A 21,699-nucleotide genomic window follows, 5' to 3' on the forward strand; every position below is an offset into this window, starting at 1 on the left:
TTTTTAAAGAGAGTTAAAAACACAACACTAAATTAAATAAAATTTTAATAAAAAAATTAGCCTGAATCAAGCGAATTTTAAATTTTAAATTTAAATATACACTCGATTTACATGTGAGTGTGAATGACAAAAATGTCCTAATATTGAGGATAAAAATATTTTTTGAAACTCTTTTTCTATATCACATTTCTGGATTTGGAATTTTAGAACACTTTTCTCAATTCCATAAATTATTTTTCGGAACTCATTTTTAGTTTTTGTTTCCTGAATCTAAATATTTATTATCTCTTTTTCAGGATATGATTATAAGTAAATCATAACTGATTTATCTAGTTTAGAATATTGATATATTTAAATTTAAATTAATTATTTTATATCTTTTATGTTACATTTTTTGTCAATTTTTAAAATTTTAAAATCTAAAACCAAAGATTATATTTAAAATATTATACTATGGATCTTTAACCAAAAAATTAATATTTTTATATTAAAATATAACTGAATAATAAACCAAAAATAGATATTTTTATATTAAAATATAACTGAATAATATTAACTTATACCAGGTGAATTGTTTGTTTTATTTTTAATTATAACTGTAAATTAGACTAAAACGAGTCGTATTTTCCATCTACTTATTACTGTATTCATAAGAAAATGATAAGCATTACAATATTATTTTTGTTATATTATTTGTTTGATTGAAACTAATTTTATTCCTAATAAATTTACGGAATCATACATCTATTTCGCAATTGAAAATTTTGTTAATTAGTATATAAAATAAAATAAAATAAAAAATACAAAACGTAGTACAATAACAAAGTCATCTAATTTGCGATTATTATTTCCAAGCCATATAGAAAACCTGCATGTTTTGGTAAGTTAAACTGTGTATGAAAATAGAGAGTTTTAATTTTATTGAAAACATGTAGAGTGACTAAGCTATCGGAGCCTGCATGATGACTTCTTCTGCCACTATTATCCAAACCTAGAGAGTCATAAACTTTGTCTAAACCGCCGTGAAGGTATGGACAAAATTTGATGAGATGTTTAACGTCGTATACTCTGTATCCAAAGAAGAACTTAACTAGTTGAAGAAAGTCACACAAGTTTGTTGGTAGAAATGGTTGCATATAAAAAAAGCGTTGGCTCAATATTTTCACCATGTACCCAAAATCATAGGCACCATGGAAAGTAATCCGCTGAATATTATTGTTGCAGAGCAATCCTGAAAGCATCATTAGCTCAGCGAATCGCACACTACTCACTCCAAACTTTCGATTCTTCTCAAAATCCATGCCTTGACGTTGAAGGAGGGCGATGGAGTGAGGAGCATGAGGATGTTGTGTCACATCAAACTCACAGAAGTTGAATTCCCAAATGAAGCGGTTGGAGGTTCCAAAGGTTGGAAGGTTGCCATTGCTGTCCGAAAGGGTGAGGCCTACTTGAATGAGGTGCATAATGTCCACGTTAGCTTTCATCACTGCGTAGTTATTTTGTGGTTGTCGGAATGATGGATGCGACTGAAAGACGACGCCAGGAAACTCCGTATCCATTGAGATGAAAGGGTATAAGGCAATGACAGAACGAATCAACTCGAACTCCGATTCAAGGTTGTAAGACCACACTGATCTTGTTATCACAGAATCGCAAGGGAGAGTCATGTTGTTGTTGCTTTCTCTTTTCATCTCTCTTTCTCTTCCGATATCTCTTTCTCTTCCAATCTCTCTTTCTCTTTCCTTCAAGAACAACAAAACAACTACATCAATATTTCTCACTACACTACTTTTATAGCCCAATCGAGCATATCTTACAAAAGATAATAAGATATAATTGATTTCTTCAATCTAATCTTATAATCACACTTATTATTTATTTATGGTATGATTCAAGATATTAATTAAATATATCAAGATTGAGATTGCCTTTTCCTTTATTAGAGTTTCTTAGATTTAAAAAAATATATATAAGATTACACTCTGGAATCTTATCTTACTTCATCCAGTGTACTCTCACTTGACATTTATTTACAAAATTTTATCTTTTTAATTGATATATTAAAATTGCATATAATTATTTTATCTATTTTACGTTCATTTTTTTTAGCTGATTTCTAAAACTATTCAAAAAATAATCTATTAAGAAAAATAATAATCAATTATCTCAATTTTGATAATGTATAGTTAATTAATTATATGATATAATAATAAATTTAATTTTTCCGATTGTGCTTCTAAATATAATAAATAACAATATAATTAATTAAAAAATTGTAATTATTTTTTTATAAACTATTTACAATGTTATCTTATAATCAATACTTACTTTTGATATTACTCTTCTATCACCTTTAACAACTAGGCGATTTTATTTTTATTTATTTATAATATAGAAGTTCACTAACAATGTGATTTACTTTTTTAATATAACTATTCATCAATTATAATTTTATTACTTTGTTTAACTTGTAATTTAAATTTAAGGTTTAACGATAAAATTAAAATTTAAAGGCATAAAATTTAGCTTTCAATCATGAACTATATTAGCTGGATTAAACAAATATTAATTCTGAATATTGGAGACATTATACGTAAGTAGTTCATAAATAAAAATATAATTAATTACAAAATTGTAATTATTATTTTTTCAATTTTTTTAATAAACACTACAAGAAAATTATGAAATAGAAACCAATCTTAAAAAATAAAAAATAATTAGTTTATATGTCTTTTTTTAGTTTATATTATTGTTAAATTATTTATAAATTGATATCTAATTAGCTATCAAATATTTTATTACCAAATTTAGAATTTAAATAATTGGTAATTAAATAAGTAAGTAGTTCATCAACCTTCTTTCTTTAACTTTACATCCTTTTTCTCCTTCTCCCACAAACAACATAAAGTTTACATTAAGAAAACACATTTTTTAAGTTAAAACTAAAAATTACAGACAATTACAGCCTAAATTTCAATTTATTTAAAAATATTTATCTTGTCTAATACAAACTATATTTATAAAATGAAAGTACTGTACAAATTAATTTAATCAACATAAATTGGTTATACGATATTTATTATAAAAAAAATACATTGATTATTATGTATAATTTATACGTTTTACTTTTATCTGATAAATAAGTGGTAAAATGAGCAATTAAATATTTCTATTTCAAAATATTATTTTGTTTTATCTTTATATCTATATATTTATTCTCTTATCACAAATATCTTTATATCATTCTCTCTTTTCAGTTAATAACTTACTTTAATTATTTTTATATATTACTTTTTTTCATAATTTCGAATGATGGAAATATAATTTATTTCTACTACGTCACAATTTATTTTATTTCAAGAATTATTGATTATAATATATTAAAATTATATACAATAATAATTTGTCTACTATTTTTTAACAGCTCAAAAAATATATCTAACTGGAACCACACAAGTTCTATCGATTTTTATACAAATTTGGAGTTTCTCAAAACATTCCTAATATGTGATTAGGACTTGTAGAAATACAAATATTAACAAGATAAAGTTCAAACTAACATCCTAAAGCCCTCCAGAATCTCTGACACTTGTACGATCATCTGCTCGTGTACATAGTTCAATTATTACAGTTCACATCACAACAAGTAAAACAAGAGTAACCTAGTGAAAATAAATTTTTATAATATACACAATTGAATCAAAGAGAAAACCAAATTACGTATATCAATTTCTCAATTATTCAATCTTCTTCAAATCCCAACATAAAACAATCACATAGATCTCACATGGATCTACACATCCAAGATATTCAACAAACAGAATAACAACTAACGCCTTCCGGAAGACCCGTATTAAGTAAGTACTACTAAAGACTAACACTTGATCCAAAGATTACCAACTAATCCAAGAGAAAGGATCAGGGTAAGTTCAATACAACTCAGGTTGTGCATCTCATAGGTCATGGTGTGCATGAACTCCCCCATCAGCTTCTCATCACATGATATATTAGTCTATGTGACTTAGACCATCAATGAAGCTCGAAGATCTCTGTTACCACATAGGCACCAATACTTAATACACAAACAAACATTAGTCCATACATTATCCCAAATTTATAAATTCAATTTCATACCATTTTTATCATACAATATCATTCAAAATGCAATCTACAACATTCAAATTCATATTTAACATTAAAAATAACAACACTTAAATACTAAATCATCAAAATCTAATATTTTTTACAAGTTTAAACCATATATATAAGCAAACAACCCAATATATAAACAAACAACCCAACATATAAACAAACAACATCCCTGCAAAAGAAATTGAATATTGGGACCACGTCCCCTCCACATCCAGATGTTCTGACCTAGGGTACTATTAAAAATTAAATTAAATTTAGTTTCTCTTACCTTAAATTCCTTATTCTGATGGAAATTCTACCTCAAACTGGGGAACCACTCCAAAATTTATGAACCTATAGTAAGTTATCCAAATATTACCAAATTTAAGTATGAGCTTAATCAAGTTGAGAGAAACATTTTTCTCAACTGGCACCACTAAAATTGAAGAATAAATCATAGAGAAAAACAAAGAATAAGAGATAATTAAAGTAAAAAAAATTTACTCTGTTTCAAAATCTAATCGGATAAAAATGTACCTAATTTTTCATCTACAATATGGTGTGATCAAATTTTGAAATAGATGAGGTATGGGAGAAAAAGTGAAGAGAGAAGAGAGAGAAGAGAAGTTAGGAGAGATGGAGAAAATAAGAAAAGAAATTGAGAGAGAGAAAAGATGGTGGGGCAGCTGTATTTTTTTTTACGGCTTTTACCATTTTTGCATTACATAATATACAATAAGGTTTTTATAATACATTAAATACTTTTTTCTATTCATCATATCATATGAGAAGAAAAAATTAATTTAGCTTCCAAATATTAACGTTAATTGAATTAACGTTATTAACTTATGTTAATACAACTATAATGCAACACAGAAATTTAATTTTAAAAAATAATTAAAAAAACATAAAATTATTTTTTATTTTGTAATTAAATAAATATTTTTTAATATTGGTTTAACTGATAGTATCAGTCTGTTTAATGTAACAAAATTGACTTAGCTGACTCTAATGAAATACAATTTTGTTTAAAAAAGAGAGTTAAAAAACATAAAATAATAGTGTGATTAAATGGACCATAATATAAATTTTTAAATAAAAGAATAACCTGGATCAAGCGAATTTTAAATTACCAAATTTGAACCTACACTCAATTTACATGTGAAATGACAAAAATAACCTAAATTCTAAATTAAAATAGGGGTGAGGACCACGTTTCTAATTTCTGGATTTGAATTTTCACAACACTTTTCTCAATTCCATAAATTATTTTTCGGGAACTCATTTTGTTTTTGTTTCCTGAATCTAAATATTTTTTTTTAGGATATGTATAAGTAAATAATAACTGATTTATCTATTTTAGAATATTGATATATTTAAATTTAAATTAATTATTTTATATATTTTATGTTACATTTTGTTGTCAATTTTAAAAATTTTAAAATCTAAACAAAAGATTTTATTTAAAATATTATATATTATCGATCTTTAAAAAGAAAATTATATTAAAATATAACTGAATAATATTAAATTATACCAGGTCAATTGTTTGTTTTATTTTAATTATAACTGTAAATTCGACTAACACGAGTCGTATGCAAAATAAATAAGTTTTCTTTATATTGATTTATTCCATCACAACATAAATGTTAATGTATTCATAAGAAAATATTAAGCATTACAATATTTTTTTTATATTATTTGTTTGATTGAAATTAATTTTTTAATAAAATTCCTAATAAATTTAAGGAATCATACATCTATTTCACCAATGTTAAATTGAAAATTTTGTTAATTAGTATATAAAATGAAAATAAAATAAAAAATATAAAACAAAAGGATGGTACAATAACGAAGTCATCTAATTTGCGACTATTATCTCTAAGCCATACAAAACACCTGCATGTTTGGGTAAGTCAAACTCTGTATGAAAATATAGAGTTTTGATTTTATTGAAAACATGGAGAGTGACTAAGCTATCGGAGCCTGCATGATGACTTCTTCTGCAACTATTATCCAAACCTAGAGACTCATAAACTTTGTCTAAGCCGCCATGAAGGTTGGGACAAAATCTGATGAGATGCTTAACGTCGTATACTTTGTATCCAAAGAAGAATTTAACGAGTTGAAGAAAGTCACACAAGTTGGGAGGTAGAAATGGTTGCATATAAAAAACGCGTTGACTTAGTATCTTGACCATGTACCCAAAATCATAGGCACTATGAAAAGCAATCCACTGAATATTATTGTTGCAGAGGAGTCCTGAGAACATCATTAACTCAGCAAATCGCACAATGCTCAATCCAAACCTTCGATTCTTGTCAAAATCTATGCCTTGACGTTGAAGGAGGGCGATGGAGTGAGGAGCATGAGGATGTTGTGTCACATCGAACTCACAGAAGTTGAATTCCCAGATGAAGCGGTTGGAGGTTTCAAAGGTTGGAAGGTTGTCGTTGTCGTCTGAAAGGGTGAGACCCACTTGAATGAGGTGCATACTGTCCACGTTAGCTTTCATCACTGTGTAGTTATTTTGTGGTTGTCGGAATGCTAGATGCGACTGAAAGACGGCGCCATGGAACTTCGTATCCATTGAGATGAAAGGGTATAAGGCAATGACAAGACGAATCATCTCGAACTCCGATTCAAGGTTGTAAGACCACACTGATCTTGTCATCACAGAACTGTAAGGGAGAGTCATGTTGTTGTTGCTTTCTCTTTCCATCTCTCTTTCTCTTCCGATATATCTTTCTCTTCCGATATATCTTTCTCTTCCAGTCTCTCTTTCTCTTTCCATCAAGAACAACAAAACAACTACATCAATCATTCTCACTACACTACTTTTATAGCCCAATCAGACATAACTCACAAAAGATAATAAGATATAATTGATTTCTTAATCTAATCTTATAATCACACTTATTATTTATTTATGGTATGATTCAAGATATCAATTAAATTCATCAAGATTGATATTGCATTTTCCTTTATTAGAGTTTCTTAAATTTTAAAAAAATATAAGATTAAACTCTGAAATCTTATCTTACTTTATCCAGTGTACTCTCACTTGACATTTATTTACAAAATTTTATCTTTTTAATACATATTTTAAGAGTTGATAATTTTAGAATCACAAATCATTTATCTTTTCTATCTCAACCCACAATGAAATCTAGTTATCTTATTTATTTTTTAGCGGGATATATTTAAAATCTAAATACTTATTTTCTCTTTTTGAGGATATGATTATATATGTAAATCATAAGTAAACATTTTTTAGTTGATTTCTAAAACTATTCAAAAAGTAATCCATTAAGAAAAATAATAATCAATTATCTCAATTTTTATAATGTATATTTAATTAATTATAGGATATAATAATAAATTTAATTTTTCCTATTGTGTTTCTAAATATAATAAATAACAAAACAATTAATTACAAAATTATAATTTTTTTTTCAATTTTTTTAATAAATTATTTACACTATTTATTATCTTGATAATGAATAGTTATTTTTGATAGCTCTTTCATAATCACTTTTACCAAAAGATTTATAAACTCACTGTACACATCCCAAATCATTGTACTTTTTAGGTTTTTTGACCATGATGAGGTTAGTTTTTTTGGTTTTTATCAATATGGGGTCCGTTTAAAAAAAATTACAAATTTAGGCAAGTCGTGCCTAATTGGGACGACTTCATATGCAGAAGTCGTCTCAATTAGGCACGACTTCTGCCATGTCATACTAAAGTCGTGCCAACTTGGTACGACTTCTGCCCTGTCATACTGAAGTCGTGCCAACTTGGCACGACTTCTGCCACGTCATAATTTTTTTTTTTTTTAATTTTATTGTTTATATATTGGGTACTAAGTTATGTAATGTTAAAAATTAATTTCTTCTCATCATTACGTGTTATGTAAAATCATTACTTCTCAAGCTATTTATTTTGCAAATTCACAACAATAATTCTCTATTTATTTTCCAAATATAATAATTTTTCATTTATCTATTTATTTCCAAATTCAATAACAATTTTCTTCATTTTTTAATTAATCAAATAATCAAGTTATTGTATTACATTACCGTCAAACATGATCCATACACGATTATCCAATTTTTTGTTCCTTAAAACTAACACTCTTAGAAAATTATGTATCAAATTAATTTTTAACATTACATAACTTACTATCCAATATATAAACAATAAAATTAAAAAAAAAATATGACGTGGCAGAAGTCGTGCCAACTTGGCACGATTTCTATATGACAAGGCAGAAGTCGTGCCAACTTGGCACGACTTCAATATGACATGGCAGAAGTCGTGCCAACTTGGCACGACTTCAGCATGACATGGCAGAAGTCGTGCCTAATTGGAACGATTTCTGCATATGAAGTCGTGCTGAATTGACACGACTTGCCTAAATTTGTAATTTTTTTTTAAACGGACCCCATTTTAATAAAAACAAAAAAAATAACCCCGTCATGGTCAAAGAACCTACTTTTTACACTTGAAATCTCTAGCCTCCACCGACATTGATTTATCTTTTTGTAATATGGACAAGAAAATAAGTTCTCAACATTATTTATTTTTGAACCTTCTTTCTTTTCTTCTATTTATTGTTCTTATTGTATATTCCACCTTTAGAATTGTGTTTTTACATGAACAACTTATATAGTTTCGACTCATCATTCTTTTTTGCTCTTTAGCACGTAAGACATTTACCAATTCTCAATCTCACAAATCGAGAATTGACAAATCTTTCGCCTAAAAGTGATTTTTACTCATATTTTTCTGGTATAGTGACCATAATTTTTTGAACAACATTATTTCATTGGAAAAGAGTTTCTTAAGAAGTTGAACTTTATTGATTATACTCAGAAGTTAAACTTTTAATTATTTATGTCTCCTTTTTCACTTGCATGTATTTATTATTTATTGTCAGAGTATTCATTCTTGAAATTGATAAATTTGAAGTTGATAATTCTTATAAAAATCATTTTTAACATAAAAAAAAAACATCTTTTTGCCTCCATAGGTTATCTGTAACTTCACTATAGGTTATATATTATGCAACATGGGTATAGAGAAGATGACAAAACCTTTTATCATTTAGACTCCATTAATCACTACCCTACACCACTTACACCCTACTCCTATTACTAGTGATATTTTGGATCATATACTCATTAATTACCAGCATTCTTCATATTCTTCATTTGCATTTTGGATCATACACTCTTTATGATACTTCATTTGAGCCACAATTGAATTTTGAAACAACTCAAAAACATCATAATTTTCTTACTATCTCCTAATGATCCAATGCTTCAAAGATGGTTGATCATCCATGCAGTCCGTAACTTATATTCATCATTATCATAAAAGAGTGGTGAACTCAGAGATAAAGGCTTTGATTGTGCTTGAATAACACTCAATGAATTAAATGAAAAAGATGTAAATATAATTGGAAACTAACTACATAAACCACATATCATATATGATATCCTATATTTCTAGACATAATAATATTGATAAATTATGATCACATATTCAACAATTAAAAAAATATAAAGAATTTAATATAAAACAAACTGAATAAAAAGTATATATGTGATAGTTATTCTAGTGAGAATTTGAACAACAACTAACAAATTGATTCCTTCGACCTTCAAAAAAGAGCTTCTAAAATGTAAGAAATAAAAATATTAATAAGATAAAGTTCCTAATACATGATTAGGACTTATAGAAATAAAAATATTATAAAAAATAAAGTTAAAAACAACATCCTAAAGTCCTCAAGTCTCTGACGTCGTATCTGCTCGTGTACATAGTTCAGTTATTACAGTTCACAACACAATAAGTAAAACAAGGATAAGCTAGTAAAAATAAATTTTTATTATATAGACAATTAAATCAAAGGAGAAAACCAAATTACATAGATCAATTTCCCAATTATGCAATCTTCTTCAAATCCCAACATAAACACAATCACATGAATCTACACATCCAGGATATTCAACAAACAGAATAATACTAACGCCTTCTAGAAGACCCACATTAAGTAAGTCCTACCAGAGACTATAACACCTGATTCAAAGATTACCAGCGAATCCAAGAGAAAGGATCAGAGTAAGTTCAATACAAAGTCGTGCATCTCATAGGTCACGGTGTGCATGAACTCCCCCATCACCTTTTGATCACCACCTGATATCTTAGTATATGTGACTTAGACCATCAATGAAGTTCGGAAATCTCAATTACCACATAGGCACCAATACTTAATACACAAACAAACATTAGTCCATATATTATCCCAAATGTATAAATTCAATTCCATACCATTTTCATCATACAATGTCATTCAAAATACAATCCACAACATTCAAAGTCCTATCCTATTTAACATTAAAAAAACAACACTTAAATACTAAATCATCAAAATCTAATATTTTTACAAGTTTAAACAATATATATAAACAGACAACACAATATATAAACAAACAACCTTCCTGCAAAAGAAATTGAATATTGGGACCACGTCCCTCCACATCCAAATCTTCTAACCTAGGATACTATTAAAAATTAAAATTCGTTTCTCTTACCTTAAATATCTTACTCGGATTCTACCTCAAACAGGGAACCACTCCAAAACTTATGAACCTATAGCAAGTTATCCAAATATTAACAAATTTAAGTATGAGCTTAATCAAGTTGAGAGAACCACTTTTCTCAACTGGCCCCACTAAGATTGAAGACTAAATCATAGAGAAAAACAAAGAATAAATTATATCTCATAAGCTACAACACGACGTGATCAAATTTTGAAATAAATAAAGTATGAGAGAGAAAATGAAGAGAGAAAGAATAGAGAAGAAGTTGGAAGAGAGATAAAAATAAAAAATGAAAAAAAAAAATTGAAAGAGAGAAAAGATGGTGGAGGCCAATGTGTCCTTTACGGATTTTACAATTTTTGCACTACATAATTCAAAATTAATATACAATAAGTTTTTTATAATACATTAAATATTTTTTTCTATTTATTACAAGAAAACATTAAATCAGTTTCCAAATATTAACGTTAATCGAAATGCGACGCCATTAACTTATGTTAATACAACTCTAACGCAACATAAAAAAAAATAATTAAAAAAACATAAAATTATTTTTTATTTTTTAATTAAATAAATAGTTTGTTAATATTTGTTGAACATTAATAAAATTGACTTAGCTAACTCAAATGAGACACAATATTTTTTTTTAAAAGAGAGTTAAAAAACATAAAATAATAATGTGGGTTAAACGAAAAATAAATTAAATAAAATTTTAAATAAGAAAATTAACCTGAATCAAACAAATTTTAAATTATTAAATTTGAACCTACACTCAGATTTACATGTGAATGACAAAAGTGCCTTAAATTAAAATAAAGGGAGGATAAAAATATTTTTGGAACCCTTTTTCCAGACCACATTTCTGGATTTGGATTTTGAGAACACTTTTCTCAATTCCATAAATTATTTTTCGGAACTCAATTTAGTTTTTTTTCCTGAATCTAAATATTTATTATCTCTTTTTCAGGATATGATTATAAGTAAATCATAACTGATTTATCTATTTTAGAATATTGATATACTTAAATTTAAATTAATTATTTTATATATTTTATGTTACATTTTTTTTCAAAGTTTTAAAATTTTAAAATCTAAAACCAAAGATTATATTTAAAATATTATACATTATCGATCTTTAACAAAAAAGAATTTTTTTATATTAAAATATAACTGAATAATATTAAATTATACCAGGTGAATTCTTTGTTCTATTTTTAATTATAATTGTAAATTGGACTAAAACGAGTCGTATTTTCCCATCTACTTTTTTAAGAATGCAAAATAAATAAGTTTTCATTATATTGATTTATTCCATCACAAAATAAATGTTACTGTATTCATAAGAAAATGTTATTATTTTTTTATATTATTTGTTTGATTGAAGTTAATTTTTTAATAAAATTTCTAATAAATTTTCGGAATCATACATCTATTTCGCAATTGAAAATTTTGTTAATTAGTATATAAAATAAAATAAAATAAAAAATACAAAACGTAGTACAATAACAAAGTCATCTAATTTGCGATTATTATTTCCAAGCCATATAGAAAACCTGCATGTTTTGGTAAGTTAAACTGTGTATGAAAATAGAGAGTTTTAATTTTATTGAAAACATGTAGAGTGACTAAGCTATCGGAGCCTGCATGATGACTTCTTCTGCAACTATTATCCAAACCGAGGGACTCAGAAACTTTGTCTAAACCGCCATGAAGGTTGGGACAAAATTTGATGAGATGCTTAACGTCGTATACTTTGTATCCAAAGAAGAATTTAACGAGTTGAAGAAAGTCACACAAGTTGGGAGGTAGAAATGGTTGCATATAAAAAAAGCGTTGACTCAATATCTTGACCATGTACCCAAAATCATAGGCACTATGAAAAGCAATCCATTGAATATTATTGTTGCAAAGGAGTCCTGAGAACATCATCAACTCAGCAAATCGCACAATGCTCACTCCAAACCTTCGATTCTTGTCAAAATCTATGCCTTGACGTCGGAGGAGGGCGATGGAGTGAGGAGCATGAGGATGTTGTGTCACATCGAACTCACAGAAGTTGAATTCCCAAATGAAGCGGTTGGAGGTTCCAAAGGTTGGAAGGTTGTCGTGGCGGTCTGAAAGGGTGAGGCCCACTTGAATGAGGTGCATACTGTCCACGTTAGCTTTCATCACTGCGTAGTTATTTTGTGGTTGTCGGAATGCTGGATGTGACTGAAAGACGACGCCAGGAAACTCCGTATCCATTGAGATGAAAGGATATAAGGCAATGACTGAACGAATCAACTCGAACTCTGATTCAAGGTTGTAAGACCACACTGATCTTGTCATCACAGAAACGCAAGGGAGAGTCATGTTGTTGTTGCTGTCTCTTTTCATCTCTCTTTCTCTTTCGATATCTCTTTCTCTTTCCTTCAAGCACAACAAAACAACTACATCAATCCTTCTCACTGCACTACTTTTATAGCCCAATCAAACATAACTTACAAAAGATAATAAGATATAATTGATTTCTTTAATCTAATCTTATAATCACACTTATTATTTATTTATGGTATGATTCAAGATATTAATTAAATATATCAAGATTGGATTTAATTTTCCTTTATTAGAGTTTTTTAGATTTTAAAAAAAATTATAAGATTACACTCTGAAATCTTATCTTAGTTCATCCAGTGTACTCTCACTTGACATTTATTTACAAAATTTTATCTTTTTAATACATATTTTAATTTTAGAATCACATATCATTTATCTTTTCTATCTCAACCCACAATTAAATCTAATTATCTTATTTATATTTTAGCGGGATATATTTAAAATCTATATATTTATTTTCTCTTTTTGAGGATAGGATTATATACGTAAATTATAAGTAACCATTTTTTTTAGTTGATTTCTAAAACTATTTAAAAAGTAATCCATTAAGAAAAATAATAATCAATTATCTCAATTTTGATAATGTATAATTAATTAATTATAGGATATAATAATAAATTTAATTTTTCCAATTGTTTTTCTAAATATAATAAATAACATAGTAATTAATTACAAAATTATAATTTATTTATTTTTTAATTTTTGTAATAAATTATTTTTCGTATTTATTATCTTGATAATCAATAGTTATTTTTTATATTACTCTTTTATCAGTTATCACTTATAACAAAGAGATACTCTGAACTGTTCTTCTTCTTGCTCGCTCTTTCATAATCACTTTTTCCTCTTTTGTTTTAGACTTATAAATTCGCTTTACACATCCTAAATCACTGTAATTTATTTTTCTTCTTATTTTTTTTCACATTTAGAATCATGAATCTTGTGTTTTTACACGGAAAAACACTTTATATAGTTTCGACTCATAATTCTTCTTTGTTCTTTAGCATGTAAGACATTTCCCAATTCTCACATTGCTTAAAAGTTGTGATTTTTTACTCATATTTTGTTGGTATAGTAACCATAATTTTTTTTAACAACATTATTTCATTGGAAAAGATAATTTTTTTGAACAACATTATTTTATTGGAAAAGAGTTTCCTAACAAGTTGAACTTTATTTGTGATACTCAGAAGTTAAACAACAAAACTTTTAATTTATGTCTCCTTCATGCACTTGCATGTCTTTATTCTTTATTGACAGCGTATTCCTTCTTGAAATTGATAAATTTGAAGTTCATAATTCTTATAAAAATCATTTTTAACATAAAAAAAATATATCTTTTTGCCTCTTTAATTTTTTCTCTTCTTCTTTATGATTGAATTTTCAATCACTCGGAATGTCATCCTTTTCTTCTATTACCAAAAATCCATTGTTTTAAGATGATTGAAGAGAGTTTTAGATGTAACGAGGGTGTGGGGAGTGATTTGGATCGCGGTCGTCAACGAAATTTGGAAACATAGAAACAAAGTAATATTTAGAGAGGGTGTAATAGATGTATTGGAAGTTTTCGCTTTGATGCAACTAAAGGCATGGGCTTGGGTTACTTCCAAGTCGCAGGATGCAATCTTTTCCTTCTCTGATTTGTATGTTGATCCTTTGGTCTGTATGGAGATGATGTTTTGATGTTTTGTTTGGGTATAAGAGTGAGGGTTGTAGGCGGTTCTCTCCAGATTTATTTAAGTATTTAGGAGTTTGCGGGGTGTGTGTTGTGGAAAAGGTTAAAGGTCGTGTGTTTTGTATAAGGGTTGGGTCACCCCTAAGGTGACTCACATTTATTCATTGTTTATTGCTGATAAAAAAACGAGAGAGGGTTGGTAAAAATCAAAAGTTGGAATTGAAAATAAGAAATTTTAAAATCAAGAACCTAATTTTAACGTTTTCAAAATCAGTTATTTTATAAATATTTTTGTATATTATTAATATTTTAATTTAAATATGATAATATATCTTATTTGAACGTTGTTATATATTTTAAATACATTAATATTTATAAAGTTATGTTTTATTTTAATTTTTAGCATCAAAATTTATAATATTATATATATTTTATAAATATTTTTGTATATTATTAATATTTTAATTCAAATATGATAATATATCTTATTTGAACGTTGTTATATATTTTAAATACATTAATATTTAAAAAGTTATGTTTTATTTTAAATTTTAGCATCAAAATTTATAATATTATATATATTTTTAATGTTATTGCATATGTATTATTTAAATATTATAATAACTTCATTAATAGTTTATTATAATAACTTCAGGAGTGGTTCAACTCTTATACAGAAAAACACCTTATCATTCTCCTAACTAGGAACGCAGAATGACCCAGATACTAACATAAAAAAAAAAAACACCACAGAACGTTAAGAAACCAACCTCATACAAGTCAAAGGATTCAAAACCCAATCAGAATAAGAAAAAGAAATATACCGGAACTTTGCATAAATCCAAGACCAAACTTTTACTTGCGTCAATGCAAACACTTCAGACGCATCTACCACTCCCCTATTGAAAATGACAAAATTCCTGTGTTTCCAGATTTCACTCACAACGCCAACCCAAATTATATCCCAAACATCATTAACCTAATCTAAAGTCTGACAAATCCTGAATGGTAAGAAATTTAACAAAGGATCCTTATGAATTACAAACAACATTCCAAACTACCCAAACTAAAGACTCACCGTACGGTTGCTTATTGCCAAATCACATATAATCTTGTTGGAAGATATTCTAATTCCTGCAATTCATCGGAATTTCTCTTTAATCTTATTTTTGACAACCAATCTTATCTCTCACCATAAAAATATATGGATGATTATGTATAATTTATACTTTTTACTTTTCTTTTAAATTTTCAAAATATAAAAACACTTTTATAAAAACTATATCGTACATAAAAAAGGGAATCCCGTGATACTTTTATAGATATTTTCATAATCCTTTTATGAATGAATAGGAAAAAATAATAATGTACTCGTAAAAAAGTTCGTTAATAATATAAAATTTTATAATAAGTCACTTCAAACTATTCTAAATAACGACTTCTACTATTCAAAGTAAATTATAAGTATTACTATTGTTAGTTAATTCTGATTTACACTCAGTATATAAAATTATAAGTATATTTAATTATACTATGAATTTCACTGTCACTCCTAAAGGATTAAAGACCCATCTTCGGCTTTCGCGTAAAATTTCTAATTTTGTAATCTTATCGCTGATTTAGTATTAAAATATATAAAATATAAATTAAAATTATATACTTTAAAGTCAATAATCAAATTAACAAAAGTATTCATTATTGTGTATAAACAAGATAATTACCCATAATTTTCTTTCTGTTATGAACAATTACATTTTTATAAATAATTATTTTTTTAGTTAAAAAAGTGTGATAAATATAAGAGGACACTTGGGTGCATTAACCTTGTACATTTGCTTATAAACAAAATTATTAGTATGATAAGGAGAAGAATGCATTCAACTTTTCCAACTGATTCATGCTAATATACCAAGGAATTCCTCTTATTTTTCATCTTAATTTACAAACTTTGGAATTCCTCTTACTTTTCATGTTAATTTAATAGCTTGGTGCAGAAGGATAGGAAAGTAGTTAAGTAATTAATAATAGGTATATGAAAGTAGAAACGGTGACGAAAATTCTCATTACGAAATGTTCAAAGTGTTAGACTTTGAATACGCACCATGCATGTACACACAACATCATACATTTTTCTGCCCTTCTTGCTGTGTGTGGCCCTCTTATATCTCTTTGCATTTGCATTTTCATTTCCCATTATTTTCACTTTCACATTAATTAACTCTTTCCTACCATACTCAATCAAAAAAGTTTTCGCTAGATCAATAAATTGCTTCAAGAAGAACACCCTTACTGTTCATGTAGTAATTAACAAAGAGTACCTTCATCAAAATCTTTTATGCATTTTCTTGATTGACACTTTTTCACTAGAAGTTTGATATGAAAAGTCTTTGTATGCTTCTTCATTTGTACTTCAGACTTTAATTGTTGTAGGAAAAATCCAAACAAGATTACATATCTAAGAATTAATTATGGTTAGTTCATATAACTCAAATATATATTATTTTTATAACTGTGTAACTTCTTAACCTTTTTCATATAAAAGCTTTTCAAAATTAGATATTTTAAACGTTAAATAAATATGTTAAAAAATAGTTGTTTTTATATCTAGAAACCTTTGATTGCTACAACTTGATTACAAATCTAATTTAGAGTAAGACTATAGAAGAACATTAGACACTCTATCATGAATCTGGTGATACTATTGGATGGTCAAAAGATCATTTATACAAAACACACATTAGAATGTTTAGATGATAAACTCATATTTAAACAAATAAGTCATTAAAATTTATTTTTCTTGTTGTAGTGATAAAAACCTTTATGAAAAAAACATCTTGCAGCAAACAAAGCTTGCTTTATCATCCTTATTTAATGCTGAAATAGTCTGCGAACTGTAGGCAAAATCCACGGAATCTTAATAAAATTATCTTGATTAACTGGTATACACGGAAAATTAAGTTGTGTTTATATGCAGTCCTAGAAATAAGGAGAATTGTTCATCAGACAACAATGGTGGTGATATATATTAATTATTATTTAAGATATTGTTCTATCCTCTTGCATTTAGTTTCAGTGACCCTATAACATGGGGTTTGCAATGGTTATATTATAATTTCATTATATATTTAAGTCTAAAATTTATATATGTTTCAATGATTAATATTTTAGAATATTTTTTTGCAGAGCTGTAATAAGATAGCAAAACTTGAGTTTATTGATAGAAAATGATGAGCCTGTACAGCAGAATACAAGTGGGAGACAACTCTCTTTACACTCCAAACTATTCTTGTTCATGAAACCCCTTGAACAGGATACAATAATTACCTAAACAAGAAGTGAAGTACATGAACTAAAATAGCTACCATCTTTACATCACTCATTTCCCTGCCTTAGGATATGGCTTCACTGGTTGAGAATAGAGAGGGATCTATGAACTTCCTTCAGGAAGTACCTGCTATTTGCACTGGTGACAGAAGCAGCAGATGAAGCTGCTGAGCTTTTTGGTTGTGAGATGAGAGAATCATTACTGCTAATCTCCTTCTCATCTTCGGTAATAGTGTCCAACATCTTTGATGTTCTGTGCCTCATCACATTAACATACTGAGGTGGTGCTACCTCCATGAAGAACCTAGCAATGCGAGAATTTGCCATTTTTGGAAGTGTTTAGGAAGAAGAGAAAGCTAAAAGAAGGATTGGTTTGATGGTTGGTTGATGATGGGAATGAAGGGTTGGATTTATAAGAAGTAGATAGGGTTTCATAGCTAGGCTAAAATTGAGTCAATGGTCTTAATCATGAAAGGTTAAATCAAAATTTATTGGTTAGTGCCGCCTCTAGCTTTTAGCTTTTCATATTAATTGCGAGGCAAAGTTGTTTTCTAACTTTTCCTTGTGGATAAGCTTCCAGTGGGACCTACATGGTATGTGTCAAAATCTGGGTGGAAATTTGATATCCATGGAGATATGGTTTTTGTTTGGAACTGTTCTTCCAAATATACACTTTTTTGGGGTTTAGTAAAGGGCTATTTTAGTAGCCATGTTGCGTACGTGATAGGACATGGGTGGTGATGGGTGTAATTGGAGAAATTTTATTCATACATTTGTTTGTTTCATGGTGGTTGGTTTAGCCTTTCAACGTTTCAGACACTGATTATTGGGTATTGAGTTGCATTGATATTGGAGAAGTTTGATTGAACGAAGAAAATGGATACCAAGTGTAGCATCATAGTTAATTGGCGGTGAAGGGCCATGTGCTCAAAATGGTGAAGATATTATTTTGTATTGTTTTTGGTTGGATTAGGAAATTTCAGGTGATTTTTAAATGTTACTTTCAGTAAATATTAAAAAATCTCTTCCTAGTTTCTCAATTTTAATATATTGTAAAAGTTAATTTGGATATTTTTTTCTTACATAATTTTTTTTCCCATTTAGGAATGCGAGACACAATCTGATATTTGAAATCCTAACAATATTCTTTTAAAGTTGTATTATTGTAGGGTGCATCAATTGTTCGGTAGCATAAGCCAAGTCGATAAAGTCATAATCAAATTGTGACATTTGAGTTGTTACACTCTAAAGTAAAAAATATTACACCCTAACTATCAACTTAACTTTTGGCCTAGTGATAAGTGTTCAACCCAAAAATTGGTATCAAAGTGAAGGTCACGAGTTTGATTCCTAGTGGGGCAATTGTTTAGAGGAAAATTGTTGTAGGTTGTCAATTATCGCATGGTGTAGGCCAGGTGAGTCGAGTCACAATCGAAGAGTTTCTAGTGAGACAATTGCTGAGGGGAAGATTATTACAAGGTGCATCAATTATCTCGAGACCTAGGCCAAGTGAGCAACGTCACAATCGAATCGTGACACTTAGACTATTATATTATTGAGCAGAAAGAGTTCTGCTATGATTATTAGCTATAACTTTTGGGCTAGTGGTAAGCGTTTGATCCAAGGCACTTCCCCTCAAGGAATAATAGTAACCCAGTTGTATCATTGTTGTTATCACAACGAGACACTTGGCTGAAACACTTGTTATAAAGATTTTCAATACAAGAAATCCTAAAATATACGACTCTTCACCCACTTACGTGTTCATTTTGTTGGGTTCTTGATTCGACACCAATGAACCATAAATATTACATAAAAAGACTATGACATCATCTTTAACCCAAAACCTAACATGATGAATTTATGCGTCTAGGTCTTTATTTTTTATTTAATGTTCATCCTTTCCTTTCCTACTCAATGAAAAACCAAACTCTTACTTAAATGTTAAAAACAAAAAAAATATGTAAGACGAAACTCATACTTGAATATCAAAAACAATAAAAATAGTATCTTAAAGAATTCATATTAATTAAGACATTAAAATATAACTATTTACATACATATATTAACACAATATACATATTTTTAACTATATATAAGACATCTAACTCAAAGACTAAAAATATATTTTTTTTGTAAAATTACAATAACTAAAAAGATTAATTTTAAATTAAATGAAAAAAAAATGAGTTGAATTTGTTGAAAAAATATTTAAGTCACAAATTCAAACTTAACTGGTGTGTTACGTTTGCCCTTTGCACATGTGTTCGGAGTATTTCTTTCTACATTTAAAATTTATTGCTTTAGTTCCTATTTATTTTAAAATGGATTTAGAATATATATTACAAAATAAATACAATTGACCTAAAAATGGTTTTGACAGTGTTTATCAATTCAAAATCTTGCATTTGACTAAATTTGATTAGACGATTTATTACAATAAAATTAGAAGTTTTTATACATAATTCAACCCTTCATTCTATTCCTGTGTATTTAATCTATCTTTCACACGCATTTTTTTTTTTAATATCAAATATCAAGAAAACAATAATAATTATATAAATCTAAAAAACAAAGCAGAATTTGAACAATTGAAAGTGAAAAATTAAACAATAAATAAAAGTATTAAAAAAAAATAGAAATAATCAAATGTCAACCTTAGAAACTATTGATTCAAGAAAACTGAGGTTTGGTTTCCTGAAGTGAGAATGATACGAGTCAGTACCGGATTCTCGTTCAAAACAAAGGCAATATAACAATTACCAATATAATCAAGATTATGTTAAGAGGAAAAATACCTTAGTTATTTAAGTGAATTTTGGGAGAATGAAAAGTTGTATAGCAAAAGAAAGAAATAAAGACTTTCCAAATAAAAAAAACTAAATCAAAGAGAGTAATAAAGATTAGTTATTAATTTAATTATTAAACTATAAATGTTTTAATAATTTAAAATGAAGAACTCTAAAAATGAGTCAATGCAAAAAATCTCTATAGAAATCAGCACAGACTTAGACAATGCTCATAGGAAAAGGGTTTTTTCTTCATCCTATTTGAAATGCACACCTTAATCAGTTATCTTTTGTTTGTTTCAAAGGTGTAATGCTTCCTTGAAATGGTATTTTAATGAATATATATATAAAAAAAAGATAAAGATTAGTTCCTGTATTCTCGTCATTCAAATGGATGCTTTAACTATTTTCTGTAAGTTTATTAATTCGTGTGTTCATCTAATTTAAAACTCGTAGTTAACACTGCTCAACCTTTGTAGGCTACTTAGTTCTCCATGGCTTGCTTGCACATTTTGAAGGAAAACCATTTTCAACTATAGTTTTACGGGCCAGAATCATAATTAATAAGTGTTTAACTATAGAATATGTTTTGCATAAAATTTATATATTCAATATATATAATGCGGTTTATCGCGTGATTACGAGCTCGAGCAGTAACTCATTAATCCAGTATCTTCACTGGATTAATAACTGGTAACCGGAAAAGCTATCTCAACAATTACATGAATAGTAGAGTACATTATTATTATTATTATTATTATTATTTATTTATTTTAAATGAAAAATAGCAAGG

The 21,699-nt window shown here is 27.6% G+C and overlaps 3 protein-coding genes across 3 annotated transcripts; all 3 read right to left on the reverse strand.

The window, feature by feature from the left end:
• Positions 1-830: 830 nt before the first annotated feature.
• On the reverse strand, positions 831-1,667 carry LOC137809392 (probable CCR4-associated factor 1 homolog 11). The gene has a single exon (XM_068610510.1). The coding sequence runs from the start codon at positions 1,665-1,667 to the stop codon at positions 831-833; it is 837 nt and encodes a 278-aa protein (XP_068466611.1).
• A 4,325-nt stretch (positions 1,668-5,992) lies between these two features.
• On the reverse strand, positions 5,993-6,955 carry LOC137809393 (probable CCR4-associated factor 1 homolog 11). Its single transcript, XM_068610511.1, has one exon. The coding sequence runs from the start codon at positions 6,953-6,955 to the stop codon at positions 5,993-5,995; it is 963 nt and encodes a 320-aa protein (XP_068466612.1).
• Positions 6,956-12,257: 5,302 nt separating this feature from the next.
• LOC137809394 (probable CCR4-associated factor 1 homolog 9) lies at positions 12,258-13,127 on the reverse strand. Its single transcript, XM_068610512.1, has one exon. It carries the CDS (start codon positions 13,116-13,118, stop codon positions 12,258-12,260), a length of 861 nt encoding a protein of 286 aa, XP_068466613.1. The 5' UTR covers positions 13,119-13,127.
• Positions 13,128-21,699: the final 8,572 nt, after the last annotated feature.

The sequence above is a fragment of the Phaseolus vulgaris genome, chromosome 2, assembly GCF_000499845.2.
Source record: "Phaseolus vulgaris cultivar G19833 chromosome 2, P. vulgaris v2.0, whole genome shotgun sequence".
NCBI lineage: Eukaryota > Viridiplantae > Streptophyta > Magnoliopsida > Fabales > Fabaceae > Phaseolus > Phaseolus vulgaris.